Consider the following 16,032-nt stretch of genomic DNA (forward strand, 5'->3'; position numbering starts at 1 on the left):
TTTCAGTTGATAAGAATATTCAACAATTATTCTTCTTATACATTTGCTTCCGCCGCTTGTGCTTCATTGTTGCATTTCTTGAATTTAGTATAATATTGGAAATACAAAGAATCGAATTCAATGCTCTTTATTGTAGACCACATTTAAAATCAAATAAAAATTCGGAAGAAAAAGAAACTGAACCAAGAAAGCGAAAGAATGTTGTCTGGAAGTTATTTCAAACAACCTTTGGGTACAGGACTCGATCTAGTAGCAGTGATTTGGAAGAGTACACAATTTATTTATGTAAAAAGGTACATTAATATCATACTTTTAGCAACCAGAAGTGAAGTAACACACAAAGAATATAACAAACAAATACTGCAAACTTCAATAACAAAAAAACATCAAGTCAAATCAAAATGACGTGCGTGACCTTAATCACGACTAACACTGATTATCACTGATGACAAGCCAAATCGGGTCGGGTGGTTAAGGGCTTACATATGCATGGAAACTCCTTACACTAAAAATTAAGATATGTATCCGTCAATGTACAAAACATTCAGGAATTTTTAATAAACGAACAAATTAAAAAAAACAATTGAATTATACAACATAGAAAACGAAATAAAATACTTATATCGATGAAGTATTTTTTTTTCTAAAAGCACAATATGCATCGCAAATTATGTCGATAGCAGGTATTGATTTCGAGAATTAATTGTATTTAGGACAGATGCGGTTAATGGGAGTTTGATTTCCGAGAAAATTTCGCTGAAGGGATGTGAAATTTCGATATGTTACAACGGAACCTACGCGGAACTGATATTGATATATGATGGAGATGCACTGTACTATTATGTAGGAAACAAATATAACGTACCATAAATGGATCGCGTCGGCTTTTCAAATACGTCATATCAAAGGTCTTAATACATTTTAAGTAATTAGATAAATGTGTCTTGCCCATTTAAATTCAGATTAATTTAAAGGAATTTGATCAGGTCGTAGTTTGAACGCTATTAGGTAAATAAGTAGAAAATAATTTTCAACCCAACATCTTAATTGTAATAATCATAGTTCAATGACCCAATTAGGTAGAGGTCGCCTAGTAGGAACGTCGCTTTTACTTTATCCTTTGGACTATACTATGGTTTTGCATAGTTTGGTAACTGTTGCTATTTATATAATAAAAAAGCTTGTCTTAATTTCATAGTAAAAGTAACATAATAATATGTGTAAATACACTAAAAAAATACTTATTTACGTTTGTTTTCGTGTCAAACGAAAATAAAATATCAATTTTGCACTGGATCATAAAGGCGTAAAACTTTGTGTTTTGAACAAAACTGGAACAGTTTTTGTCAGCTCCGAGCGTTATCGGGAAAGATTTTATGAATTTCGTTTTCAAACATATTGCGTTTTACTACGAAATGTTTTTCTATTATTATTTGTCGGTGATTTAAATTTTCAACCATCTCCGAAATGATGAATGGCTATGTTCTATGTATTATTTACAAAGTATATTACATAGTTGTCATGTAATTATAAACCTGAAGGAGTTGGTAAGAAACTACATTCAACATATTATATGTTGATACTCCTTCTAATTAAGTGTGAATAGCTTGTGTTAGAAAGAGAGCACAATAGCTCAAGAAGCTAAGTAAGGATTAAAATTGCAACTATCGCGCGAGAACTTGGTTCGTAAGTTGTTGTACGATTGAGTTTATTTAAGAGTCCAGTAATTTGATTTGACTGCCACTAAGTGTGATATCTAAAAACAACTTAAAACGTTTTATTTTTCCAAAAGAGATGATCTTAGAATGTCAAAAATTAAACATAGATCCAATTAAAAGTCCAGGAGCTGTCAAACGAAATTATTTCAACACTTGACAAATTTTCACACAAATTGAAGCAGAGTGTTTGCCACGCTCACAAATCAAAAGCGAGATTCATTGCGATTATCAACTTTATCGTATTGTGTTAAGAACTAACATTAGCATAGAATTTGTTAAATTTTTTATGATGTATGTGACGACAAAAATTATTTAGGTTATCATTCAAGTGGTTTGTTTCTATTGCTGTTCAAAAATGATCCTTATTCTGCTTATAATACGATCGTACAGTAAGTAATGGGTGTTTACAAAGTTAAAGGAAATAGGTTTTACGAACTTGCTTCCTTTCTTATTTGATTTGTCCACAATTGGATTGTAAATTGTGTATAGTGATACATGAAGAAAATAAATAACCGATGTGTGGTACGGCTTTGTGCAAGTCCGTCTGTGTTGGTACCATCCACCCATTAGATATTCTACTGTACAAACATCAGTTTGTTGTGTTCCGGTTTTGTTGTGTTCCGGTTTGAAGGATGAGTGAGCCAGCTTAACTAAGTAACTAAACTAAGCGATACATAAGTGTGTACAGGCACAAGGGACATAACATCTTAGTTCCCAAGCATGATAGCAATGGTCAATATCTCTTACAACGCCATTGTCTATGAGCGGTGTTGACCACTTACTTGATGTCCCACACATACTATAACAGTGAGTGAGCGAATATACTACAGGTATAGAGGACATACCATAATAGTATAGTGTCCTAGGCTAGTGGTTTGACGATCTTAAAGTTTCTGGCAGTTCCAATGTCTATGGATAGTGGTGTTTTAGTATGAGTAAGTCCATTTATGCCTACTTATTTTAAATAAAAAAGAGGCATAATATGCATATAAAATGATTATTCGATATTAAGTTGCTGCTGTAGATTAAAGTTAAGGTATACGTACATTAAAAATGACTGTATTATTTTTTATACGTGGTTTTCAAATGGTACAAATGGTAAAAGAATCATATCATATCGAAATGACAGAAAAAAGTATCAGGCGAGGATTATGCGGAAAGACAAACTTTCATCGAATCGCTCTTCATTTATATAATTCTCACATATAGCGTGTAAATTAAAGTATGAGCCTGGTAATATCCCACTCGTGGGCTTAGACCTCCTCTCCCTTTGAGAAAAAGGTCGCTGGTTGATGATACTTGTGCCAGAATTTCATTGAAATGACACATGCAGGTTTCCTCTCAAAATTTTTCTTAACCGCCGAACACGAGTAGAATTATATACGAAATTAATTTATACATAATATATGTATAAGCAATTGACATTAAATATATACAATATTTAACCATAAATTACCAGATTTAACTGCCAAAGATAACTTCTCTTGTTTGATGATTGATGATTTTCTTTTATGGGTTGTTAAAAAATATAGCTTAGACATTTCTCTGTCATACCAATCTCAAATTGATTAATTGATTTTTGAAGAAATATTTAAGAACCCAAATCAATAGGTTTTCTAAAATGGTATTGAAGTTTCTAATATCATTTTTTTTCTAAAATGAATAGTTTGCACGTGAGACACTTCCAAAGTGGTAAAATGTAAGCCCCCAGCCCCTGTAACTCCAAAAATAAGAGAATGCTAAAACTAAAAAAAATATATGACGAACATCACCATGCAAACTTCCACCAAAAATTGGTTTGAACGAGATCTAGTAAGTAGCTTACCTTTCATTTCAAAAAAATATATATCGTAAACATAGACCTTGTAACTTGCTCACCCTTCTTGGGCGAGTTCGACTCGCACTTGATCGCTTTTTTAAATTATTGTTTATTTTATGTTTTACACTTTAAATTAGTTTATAGTATACAAAATAAAAAAAACAAAAGAAGGTCGACACAGATATTATGAATAAATTATTTATTAAAAAACTTTCGTTCAACAAAGTGCGTCCTCGTTTTACAAGTTCTAAGTTGCTACTTCGAATATTATAAATTTTTAAATTACCCTGAAGTATCTCATAGTGGTTTTAAATTTAGAACTTGTTTTAATACCAAACACATTAATGTTATCAACATTGTCGAGCCCCAAACAATGATAATCGCAATAGTTTAGAAATAAACATTTTAAAGGTTCCAGGGAATATAATGGATAGCGTTGAATCAACTTTCCTCATAGACGCGACAGCTGGCGTCCTCATTACTTGAATTATGGATGAGCCAAGACCCGGCTTCCAACTACATGCAGATTAAGCCGCAATAACGAAGGATGAGAGATATTTGGATAGGGCAATTTGTGTTTTCATAGGTCTATGGACCTAAAAGGATATTTACTTCTAAAAGAAAATTGGGTGCCGTGTAGAAATTAGTACGATTCGTTGATTACAATGCTTTGTTAATAGTCCTATACTTGGTCGATGTGAGATTATCTTATTTGATTACAAGTTAAGATCGTGTTGAATTCTTATTCTAATTAGAATGAGGTTGAATGAGGTGCATCTTTGTTTACGCACAAGTGAGGTATGTTATTATTTATTATACATCGCTTTTGACTCTTGAGTCATTATATTATCATTGTTGTTTATTGGTCAGGATATCACTGTTGAGCAAAAATGAAAGAAAGAAAGAAAGAAATGAAATGCTCTTATATTTTAAGAGATCGAGATGGCCCAGTGGTTAGAACGCGTGCATCTTAACCGATGATTTCGGGTTCAAACCCAGGCAGGCACCACTGAATTTTAATGTGCTTAATTTGTGTTTATAATTCATCTCGTGTTCGGCGGTGAAGGAAAACATCGTGAGGAAACCTGCATGTGTCTAATTTCAATGAAATTCAGCCACATGTGTATTCCACCAACCCGCATTGGAGCAGCGTGGTGGAATATGCTCTAAACCTTCTCAAAAGGAGAGAAGGTCTTAGTCCAGCAGTGGGAAATTTACGATAGTAATGGGCCACTTAATGGTAAGTGGTGACCACCACCCATAGCGCTATAAGGAATATTAAACATACCTTACTTCCATTGCACCAACAACCTTGGGAGCTAAAATGTTATATAAATTGTAACTCTAGTTAGACTGACTCACTGACCCTTCAAACTGCAACACTATAGTACTAAGTATTGTTGCTTGACAGTTGAATATGTCATTAGTGGGTGGTACCTACTCAACGCCCTACAACAACCTGCGCAAAGTTCTACAACAAAGTACCTATTTATTATAGTGCCGATTAGCAGAGATAACAGGCAGTTTTTAAAATAAGTCTAAATGTATTTGTATTCATATGTATTGTACATACTAACATAAAAAAAATACACAAATTCCCTTAACAACTTAAAAATTTATATAAATAAATAAAAAAATCTCTTTTCAAGGATATCAAACAGAATTACAATAATTTGTCTGAAAAAATAAATATATAGTCTACTATGAAATATCTGGGCAATTATTCATGTAGGCCAAACTCTATCTCCATAAATTTTTGTCACATCATAAACTTTCAAAGGTAAGTAACTTTTTAAAAACATACGAAAAAAGAAACTTGGAAGCATCATTTAATTCCCAATTTTGTGGGTTTTGCGAAAGAAATATTTCCGCATGAAGTATCTTCATTTTTAGATTTTGTAGAGCATCTTATAAAGAATAATAATAAACATCTTCATTGCAACACAATAGTATGATACAATAAATTATTTTATGACCCTGAATCCTAAACTAGATTTAGTTCAATTTGCTACAACTGGAAAAAACCTCACATCGTATGAATCTTATAATTCTACCTACTCTTAAAACCTACGATTTTTGGTTAAGATGTACATATTATATTCACTGGGGTATATCAGTTTTTTAACATTGGAATTTGATAAGGCGAGGTCCACCTCGACAGGGAATCGCGGCCAATTGACTGGCGTATCCTCTCCAGACTACCCAAAAAAGGTCAATTTGAGCGCTTATTAAAAGTTTTCTTTGTTATCTTAGTAAGCTAGTAAAATTGATTAATAAAACATTGAGCACGGTAAAATATGTATTTTTAATAAATTCTTCTTATTCCAAATTAACAGAAAATTTAGTTCGAAAGTGATCATATCCTTCAAATCTGATCTGAAGTTTTTAGAAAAATCAACAGATTTTTATCGCTCAAGCTATTTTTTTTATCGTGCTAAGTTTCTTTAATCGTATTATGATATTCTAAAAATCTTATATCATAAAACATCGAGAATCCCAGTTATATATTTCTGTGTTATAAAAGCATTTAAACCTTTTTTTAGATACAATTAAAAGTAACTTTTAGCGGACGCGACGCGGATGAATCGCAATCTTCTAAGACCACTTCACCCTAAGTAAATGGATTATTATTTAACTAGCTAATTGTTTCTAAGCACTAGTGAAGAAGTCTATTTAATCATCCTCCTGATCCGACATAAGGTCAATCGAAAAAACAGGATAGAGATCAGGTGCAAATAAAGGGAACTCCCGTATATGTCAACTCCTGCTTACTATTGAGAATTTGAAAAAAATATTTAAGTCGAAAATTATACGACTTTTTTTGGCATGACAAAAGATATTCAGAATTTGCAGCTCTAATAATTAGCTTGTAACATACAGAGGAAGTTAAAATAAGTTAATGTAGTTATTATGGTAACTAAACTTACCACTGGTTACGAAGTAATTCCAAGCGGTTTACGTACGTAGTCGTTGGTTAAGTTTGGTTTAGTTACGTCTTATATCCATGAATGTGTCACGGAGATTTGCTAATTCTGTGAATTATACATATAATTGTTTCGAGAATTGATATCTAATAGCAAAACAGTAAGGGCTTTTCTTATAAATTAATTAGCCTCTTATATCGTTGCCAAGATTCACCTTAAACGCCTTGGGCATAACCAAAATGTACCTTCTCCAAAATTCCTAGCTTTTCGGCCAGCTGTTTTCAATGTCTCACCTATTAATTTATTCTACCTACGATCTCAAGTCGAGTTTGACTTCGAACATACATTACAGGCGATGTATTACGTGCACTGACTCATGTTATTTTAGTTCGTTACAAATTTCCCAGATGGCGCGTCCAATGAGCGTAATGAGTCACCGTCTATATTATATGCTCACCTGAGATTACATGATTCCACTTATTTAGATTAATGGCAAGTTATCCAAATAATAATTTGTATGACATGGATTTAATATGGTGGTTGAATATTTTGATATTTAATAGAAGACTGTGGGCACAATCTGAACAAGCTTTTTATATGATATATCGATATCATATAAATATAAAAAGCTTGTCCGCCTACCGAGGCGGACGAGCAAATAGACAATGGCACTGTAAGAAATATTAACCATTCCTTACATCCAACCTCTAAGATGTTATGTCCCCTGTGCCTGTAGTTACATTGGCTCACTCACCCTTCAAACCAGAACACAAGAATACTAAGTACTGCTGTTTGGCCCTACCCAGACGGGTTTGCACAAAGCCCTACCACCAAGTAAAACCGTTGAATTTTGTAATCCATCGCGTGCTTGAAGATACATTTGCACGTGTCGGATGAAATTCTGTCTCATGTGTGTGCACCAATCTCCATAAGAGTTGCGTGGTGATGTTAGTTCCCAAATTTCTCCTCGAACCTAATCTCTTCACCTTAGCTCAGCTTTGGTAAATTTACTGAATGTAACTTAAACAAACTATGCATTTGTTAGTTTTATCAGAGTTACCACCAAGTAAAAAAGATAAAACTACAATGACTAAAGAAATTCTTGGGTAAAAATCAATGTGTATCAGTTTATTTATTTATATGGCGTATAAGTCTTTTTTGACTCTTTTACTCTTTAATGATCTAATAACTTTATTAATGAAGTTATACGAAATTCACTTCATGTCAAAAGGAATTAATTTCAAAGCTTTTCACAATTAATTGACGAACGTATTCCGTTTGTACGTTTATTCATATTTCATATTTAAACTCCATGGTTTTTTGTACATACAAAAATACCTAACCGTTTGATTGATCGAATCTCTGATCATGAAATGTCATGTGATGATGTCTTCCTCACCGACTTTTAAACTAATTTATAGACTTTTATCTGCCTTGGATTCCCTAATAATAACGCGCAAATAATTTTCCAAGACAAATAATATACCATAGCCAACATACCTATTCCAGGCTAATGCTGAGGATGACTTGAAATAAGAATTTAATTCTTTTTAGTGGCCGAACTCAATATTTTTACCCAGAACCTCGTGATCTGCTTGGTCACAATAAATACTTGTATTCACAGCAACATTGATCACTTTGATAAAATCAGTGACGAGTGAAAAATTACGATTTAAAATTGCTTATAAAAGCCTACTGAAATAAAATAGATTTTGATTTTGTACTTCATAATCCAGTAAACAACTTTAATTGTTACTTCTTATAGGTTCTCAGATTTGTAATCCCGTTGTGTAAGAGAATACCTAATGAGCGGGTGGAGAGCCACCATCGTACTTGTACTGGATCTAGCTAGATTGGAACCATTTTGAAACAAGCCGTAAAATGAAAAGCAATATAAGATCTTGACATATTTCCTAAATTAGGGCATCGATTTTACTATCTGAGGCGTTCGATTTATATATATATACACATAATACGTTATAGATTTAGAGTTTTCAGCTCTTCACCTGGAATATATTATCAATACCAACAGTTTTAAAATGCTATCAATAATTCCTTCACAAGCATTGCGTTTTTGAAAAGACACATCTTTGGAAATGTGTATCACAAGTATTATTAAATGAAATGTGTAACTAAGAGATAAATTTTGAGCGGGTACTTCTAATTACTGTAGTCCAATTTGAAGGATGATTAAGCCAGAGGATTTACAGGTACAAGAGACATAATATCATAAATCATTTTCACGACAGCGCATTGACGTTGTGTAGAGAGGTTTCCCATTCCTGAAATATCTGTGTATGGGCTAAAAAAGAATATACGGTAGGACTATTTGATCATGCGTCAAAACAGTCATTAATTTATTAATACATTTTACCTTTGACCATAGATGATCCAGTAGCTAGATCTTTAAGTGTATCGTAACCAATGACTGGAGGTTCAAACCTGGACAAATGTCAATAATTTTACACGTGCTTAATACGTTCATAATTCATCTCGTGCTTGGTAGTAAAGGATCTGAATAAAACCTGCCTAAGTCATATGTGAATCTGCCACCAATCAGCACTGAAGAAGCGTGGTGATGGTTCCAAATGTTCTCCTCAAATCGAGATGGCCAGGGACTCCACTCATTTTCATTTTTATTAGCATAATATTTTTGTATACATATTAGAAAGTGAGTTTGTTTGTTGGTGTATTTATGTAATGTGTCGTATTTTTTTTTAAGATTATCGGTTAAGATCAGACATATGATATATTGTAGTTTATATCTTATATGTTGCATATTTTAGTCTATGTGCTTTGTAAACATATGATGCCAAAGCTATATTAGTTATAAAAAAAAACTCCGAATTGTCCTTTTATTTCCTTTATTACATAAAAAATATATCTAAAATGCAGATATTGACTAATTTAGTTCAAACACAAATTTTCTTTTTGAATTTGTTAAATTAAGTTTCATATTGTAACTATTTATTTAGCTTTCTGTTTATTGGTAAATAATCCGCGAAGAGAACTTCATGAGACATGTACATTTCCTCGCGTTGTTTTCGTTCCTTTGTATACGCGAGACTCAAAGAAGCCAACAAAATTACACTTCTCATTGGCTAGAGTAGGTTAAGTTGTTTAGGTGTTATCCTGCTTACATAACATACAGATATTGACTGCTTAAATCATGCTCAAACTTTTCGTTTAATCGTACTCAGTGTAAATTGACTTAACCTAATTATTTTGATTTGTGATGCCAATATCAAGCTTAAATAAAACAAGGGCTTCCTCAAAAACTGCTGAGTGACGCAATACAATCACAATATACACAAGAGGGCATTTAATAAATCTGCCATGAATTGTATCCTCTTTACCAACGCAAAATGGTATATATATAAGAAGTTGTACCATTTGATTGTCTTTTCATGCTGGATAGATATTATTTTAGCTCTATTTAATGAGCGTCGGTATGTCTTTCAACTGGAAGAAAAAAGTGATTTCGGAGTTTATCTTCGATTCTTTTCGGTAGAATCTACATTTAATTGAGTTCTCTTGTAAATCTTGTAACACTCGATAATGTTTTTTTATCTAATTTATTTGTGTAGTTCATAGAAGATTCACAGTCAAATAATTGTCGCCAGACTATTTAACTTTGAAGACTGTTTGCCTTGTGAATAAAGTTTATTATCATTATGAATTTATCCTCATTGATATGTGTGTTCGTATAGTTTATAGAAAATAGATGGTTAGCTTCAGTCACAGTTACAGCGGCAAGCCGCAACAGTTCCGTAACTACGACAATTATACAAAGTTTGTTCGAGTATGGTAAGCCATCTCAAACTCCGTAATCTGCAAACTGATAATCATTAAATTTTCAAAACGACTTAAGTAACAGCCCGTTAATGTCCTATTGCAATATCTGTATCATATGCTGCTATCGTAGCTGCTGTTAAGTAAACATAATTTTAAATGCAATCAAATTAGGTCATTTTGAGGAGTAGGATGTTCATGTCGTGATTTGAATCCATAATATGTTGAAAACTCTTCTTTCAAGAATTCCTTTTCCGAACCGGTTACCACCGGTTACAACCGCTTTACATTCCTAAAGGATGCCAGTTTCGGATTTACAATATGGTAAACAAAAACATAAGACACATTTAGCTTTTATTAGTATATGTGTTTTTATGTATTTATACTCTTTATTTGATTTCAAAATGTCAAATAGTTTTGTTGATTTATTTGTTCCAGATTCAAAAGTAGAATTAATAGATCCATAAAAGTATTTTAACTTATTTTCTACCTTTATGCTACTTTTACCAAAGATATTAATATCTTAGTTTTAACCTTGAATAGATAATAGTTGGAACAAGTCACTAGCACGTCTTAAGTCATCGGTAGTAGGTAGTTTTCAGCAAATTTGCTTTTTCAGTTTTCAGCAGTGCACCAACCTGGGGTGTAACTCTAGATGACACTTTTACCTGGAAACCACAAATAACGGAAGTTTGTCGCAAAGTTTTTGTCACTTTTAGTACTCTGGGAAGATTTGCTAAAAATTTCTACTAAAATTTGTCTCAATCGTCTCCTCTACCGTTCTTAGATTATGCTGATACTTATCGTTCGTATAAGAGGAACAATTGAATATACGTGAGAATCTAAACTAATTACCGTAACATAAGTTGCACTTGGGATTTACATTTAAAATCGACTTAAAATTTATATTTGCTTTCATTTCCTAAAGCTAGTTTGTATAATCAATATTTGATAAACCTAAAGCATTTTTAGTAAAAATATATAGTTCTTTTATAGCTATATATCGAGCCTAGATCTTAACCGATGATTACGGGTTCAAACCCAGGCAAGCACCACCGAATTTTCATGTACTTAATTTGTGTTTATAATTTAACTCGTGCTCGGCAATGAAGGACAACAACGTGATGAAATTTGCATGTGTCCAATTTCAACAAAATTCTGCCACATGTGTATCCACCAACCCGCATTGGAGCAATGTGGTGGAATATACTCCATACCTTTTATACAAGGGGAGAGGAGGCCTTAGTCCAGCAGTGGGAAATTTACGGGCTATTAATGTTATGTTATATAGTTTATTTAAACTATATTTTGTTATATATACGTTTGTACGACTTGAAGTACAATTTGATTTACATCGATTTTATACAACGATTAATGTTAATTCCATAATCACGGCTCTATCACTACACTAAACAGTTGCAAATCCCTAGTATAAATAAATTGTATTTACAACAACAGTCGATAGCAAGGAAGCAATTCCGCGAAGTTTGTTGTTTAAACAAATAATTAATCTGTTGTTGGTGTAGTTTAATTGCTTGTTTTGAGTTCGTATTGCAATTCTGACTGCTGTTGAAGTTTGTCGTCTTCCGAATGCCTGACTTAGATTGGACGACTTTGCGATTAATATGCATTGGTTTTGCGTCATATTTTGATTTTATTATATAATAATATTAAAACTATATTCATTTACGTAAATTACAATTATATAAATATTATAACGTTTAGTTTACTAGAATGTTAACGATTTGTTAAAAAGAGTAAATACGAAATGTAAGTATTGTCTACAAGTCTCTTACTCGAAGGGCGTATCCCTAAAAACTAAATTTTACGTAAATCTGTTGACTTGACGGAATATTCTTTTTTTCAAACCTTCAGAAAAGAGCCTGCAGGATCGTGTTGATATAACGTATCCGTTGGTCTTTCTGTGCTGTGCACCGCTTGTGGCTTGGCCAAGCTCTATGAGTAGTCGGTATTTATTCAAACCTAATTCGTCAACGATGGTTTGTTTTTGTTGTCATGTGCAACTTATATAAAAACTTCTTAGATAGTTTGCAATGTTATAGGTTTTATTTCTGAAATTAGATACGCAAGTATCGATAGACATATTATTATGAACACTGTAGATTCGATATGATTATTGAAAAAACCTACACATAATTATAGAATTAGAAAAACATATTTGTCTGTAGCATCATTTGCTACCAAGTCGAAAACACCGCAGACAGATCCTCTAAACAAATCCATGAAATATAAATAATCTCGTCGGTCATGGTGCTTGTTTATTAAATTTTCAAATCTAAAGACATCTTCAAAAGTGAACTAGAACATAATAACTCTAATGGGTAAATTTTTATTTATCATATTTTTAATTTCCCACTGTAATAAATAATTTAACGATATTCGAAATCCATCACAGGTCCATCATGCTCGTGCAACGATAAATGGTGTAACATTATATTGAAATTGCAAAACGATGCCGAGAAACGTAAAGAAAGACGTTTAGGCTGCACTTGTATTTCGAGACGACCAAGATTCTTGAGATTTCGCCGAAAACTTCATAGAAGGGTTGGTTAAATTGAATATGCATTTAAATTATCAGTAAATCGTATAGTAACGTGATGTTGTCCAATAATTGGTATTTAATACAACATATTCTGTAATTAAAATGATGGCACAAAGTAACTACTGAGTTTCTTGATGGTTCTCGGTAGAATTTACTTGCCAAACCGGTGGTAGATTTACATTTAATCCAACAATGTAACGTAACTATTCAAAAGTGCTCTTATGAGCCTACTTAAAGAAAGAATAGTTTGATTTTATTTTTATTTTAACATTATTCCATGTTTTAAAAGTAACCGTACTAAAAGTAGTATCGGTAGATGTTGCTCTATGTTGAAGTATCTTTAAGATTTATCTTTGGCTTTGAAAGTTTCGTTCATGTTCAATATCGGACTCAGTTGAAGTAGCTACACATCAGACTTCGTGGAAAATAGCTCGCCTTATCTCTTATTTACTATGTTTACGAACTAACTAGATTACAAGAGCTGTGATGGCAGTGGTTAGTACACCTGAATCTTAATCGATGATTTTGAATTCAAATCCTTGCAAGTACAATGTTATTTCAAATGTGCTTCACTTGTTATTAATTCGTCTCGTGGTGATGAAGGAAAATATCTTGAGGATATGTGTATCGCATGGAAATCTGCTTCATATATACACAGTAATCCTTATTGAATCTGTGTGGTACGTAAGCTCAAAGCGAACCTTAGCCTAGCGACATCATTTACAAGTATTTACTTATCACTGTATCATATGTTGCACATTCATCATCATATTTCAAAATATGCTTTAAATTTATTTAAGTGCAATCTGCGTTCTATAATTGAAAAAAAAAAATTAAACATAAAACTGACTTCAAATGATATTTTAAGAATATATTAATTATAAATGAAATAATAAACTTCGTATTGTTTCATTGTAATTGTATTCTTTCTTCTTATTTAAATTTCGTCACATACGGGTAGTATAGGGTATACCTACGAAACGGTATGCGATAGGGTATAAATAAGAATTATGCAAACCGGTTCAAAAATGCTGAAAGTCTGAGTTTCCTGGGTTGTAGGGCTTTGTGCAAACACGTCTGAGTAGGTACCTACTCATCAGATATTATACCGCCAAACAACAATACTCAGTATTGTTGTGTTCCGGTTTGAAGGGTGAGTGATCCAGTGTAACTACAGGCACAAGGGACATAACATCTTAGTTCCCAAGATTATTTCTTACAGAGCCATTGTCTATGGGCGGTGGTGACCACTTACCATCAGTTGGCCCATATGCTCGTCCGTCTACCTATATCATAAAAAAAAACATATCATACACGAATACTGTATCACTGTTATCACTTTGGTAATAAGCAACATTAAAATTACCTACGTCATCTCCTCAGAAAATAGGTTTATACCATCTGACGACTAACTCTAGCAACAGCTAATCGCGCGCGCTCATTGGTCAAATAACGTGCGCTTCACTGGTTTCTTGTTACACACAATTTTCCCTATTCACGAAGTCACTCTCACATATCGCAGGAAGGCGTGAAGATGCCATTAAAAATAATTACCCGATTAGTTGTTTCTAAAATCAATCGAACATCTATACATTCATATTAAACAAAAAATTGAATACTGGTTACGAATCTTATGCCAGTAGAACTATTCTGAAAGAACAAATTCGTAACTCACCGCAAAATACGATAGTTAAATCTCACAAATTAATATATTATGTGAGATCGACTTTACTTGGTTGGTTTTGTACAAGCCTACCTGGGTACTTCTTACAGCGCCAATGTTAATGGTGACTGGTGGTTTACCATCAGGTAGGTAAACTTGCAATTGCATGTTTGCCTAACTATACAAAAAAATCGGCTATAAACACATCAGACAAGCGTATCAAAGTAAAACAAATCAAATATTCAATATTTCACAGATGATATACGAAGTGCACTAAAGTTCTACAGAAGAGCACTACGAATATCAAGAAGCGATATCAATTTTGCTTTAAATCGAGTAATAAATTTTATCGTGCCTTTATTATTATGGTCCGCACAAACGTAAATGATTTAATATTCGAAACAGATGTAGAAAGATGCACAAAATTCAGACACAAACGTAATCTGATTTGTGAAGAACAAAATTTTGGTGACTGTTTTTCCAAAAAGTCATTATCTCATAACTGGTTTATTGTATTGAAATAAAACTAGTTTTTAACGGATTTAATCGCGTATATTAATTATTTTAACATCCCGACGTTTCGAGCACTTTGCAGTGTTCGTGTTCGTTCGTTAAATCCGTTAAAAACTAGTTTTATTTCAATGTGTAATAATCGCGAAAATCTAAGACAACATTATGGTTTATTGTATTCATTATATATATATATATATATATTTTAAAATTGTATTATACTAGTTTCCGAACGCGGCTTAGTCCGCAAAAAATGGTGGAATGTGTGCTTTTCCGAACCGCTGACACGAATGACTGGCAAATTTCATGATCGCTTGAGTAGTTTAGTCATAATAGCGTAACAACTAAACAAACAAATTTTCGCATTCATGATATGTGTTTGAGTTATGTTTTATGACTATTATGATGAGGCATGTAATGATTGCACTATTTCATTTCAGAAATGCACTTGCATTCAACTAAATAAATCTACAAAATATTCACGAAGCCCTAGAAAAGATTTGGATGAACAACCACCTAAAGTCCATATTTGTTCGAAGCATAAGAACTTAGCTCAAATTGGATGTTGTTCGCGTGGAACGGACACTTGTTTTTTCCAATCCAGCGATGATGAAATTCAGGGGTACCATAATACAGAAACCAATAGCTGTTGTCACAGAGGAACGCAGAACAAAAACGTCTGTAGATTCACTGTTGATGCTTATTTTACGTAAATAAATTGTTTTTTACTGGATATCAATTTCCTTTATTCTGGTCCAGAGCAAGGAAATCTAGTACAAGGCACCAGTTAATGTATTTATTTGAATTGTTAATACTCGTTGTACTTTCAAGGTCGAATACAAAGAAATTCTCCTTTCGAAAATTCATATCGGCAATTTATATACCTCAGACTTTACTATCAAACATAGTATCATGGACTTTTATTATAATTTACATGGAAAGCCATTTGTCGGCCGCAAATGGTCGACCGTGCGGGATTGCTTTAAATATTTATACATTCATTAAGGCTAGCACATCGTGTGTACGGAACTTTGTTTTAATTT

The 16,032-nt window shown here is 32.8% G+C and overlaps 1 protein-coding gene across 1 annotated transcript; it reads left to right on the forward strand.

The window, feature by feature from the left end:
- The first annotated feature begins 12,536 nt into the window (after positions 1-12,536).
- On the forward strand, positions 12,537-15,724 carry LOC125072804. Its single transcript, XM_047683498.1, has 3 exons — positions 12,537-12,595; positions 12,670-12,818; positions 15,430-15,724. Exons 1-3 carry the CDS (start codon positions 12,592-12,594, stop codon positions 15,700-15,702), a joined length of 426 nt encoding a protein of 141 aa, XP_047539454.1. The 5' UTR covers positions 12,537-12,591; the 3' UTR covers positions 15,703-15,724.
- Positions 15,725-16,032: the final 308 nt, after the last annotated feature.

This window comes from Vanessa atalanta, chromosome 22 (assembly GCF_905147765.1).
Source record: "Vanessa atalanta chromosome 22, ilVanAtal1.2, whole genome shotgun sequence".
Lineage (NCBI taxonomy): Eukaryota > Metazoa > Arthropoda > Insecta > Lepidoptera > Nymphalidae > Vanessa > Vanessa atalanta.

Excerpts from the sequence above, each read along its gene's own strand:
- LOC125072804 (XM_047683498.1), top strand. Across the intron at positions 12,819-15,429 it reads GCCGAAAACTTCATAGAAGG|AAATGCACTTGCATTCAACT; the intron begins GTTGGTTAAATT and ends ATTTCATTTCAG.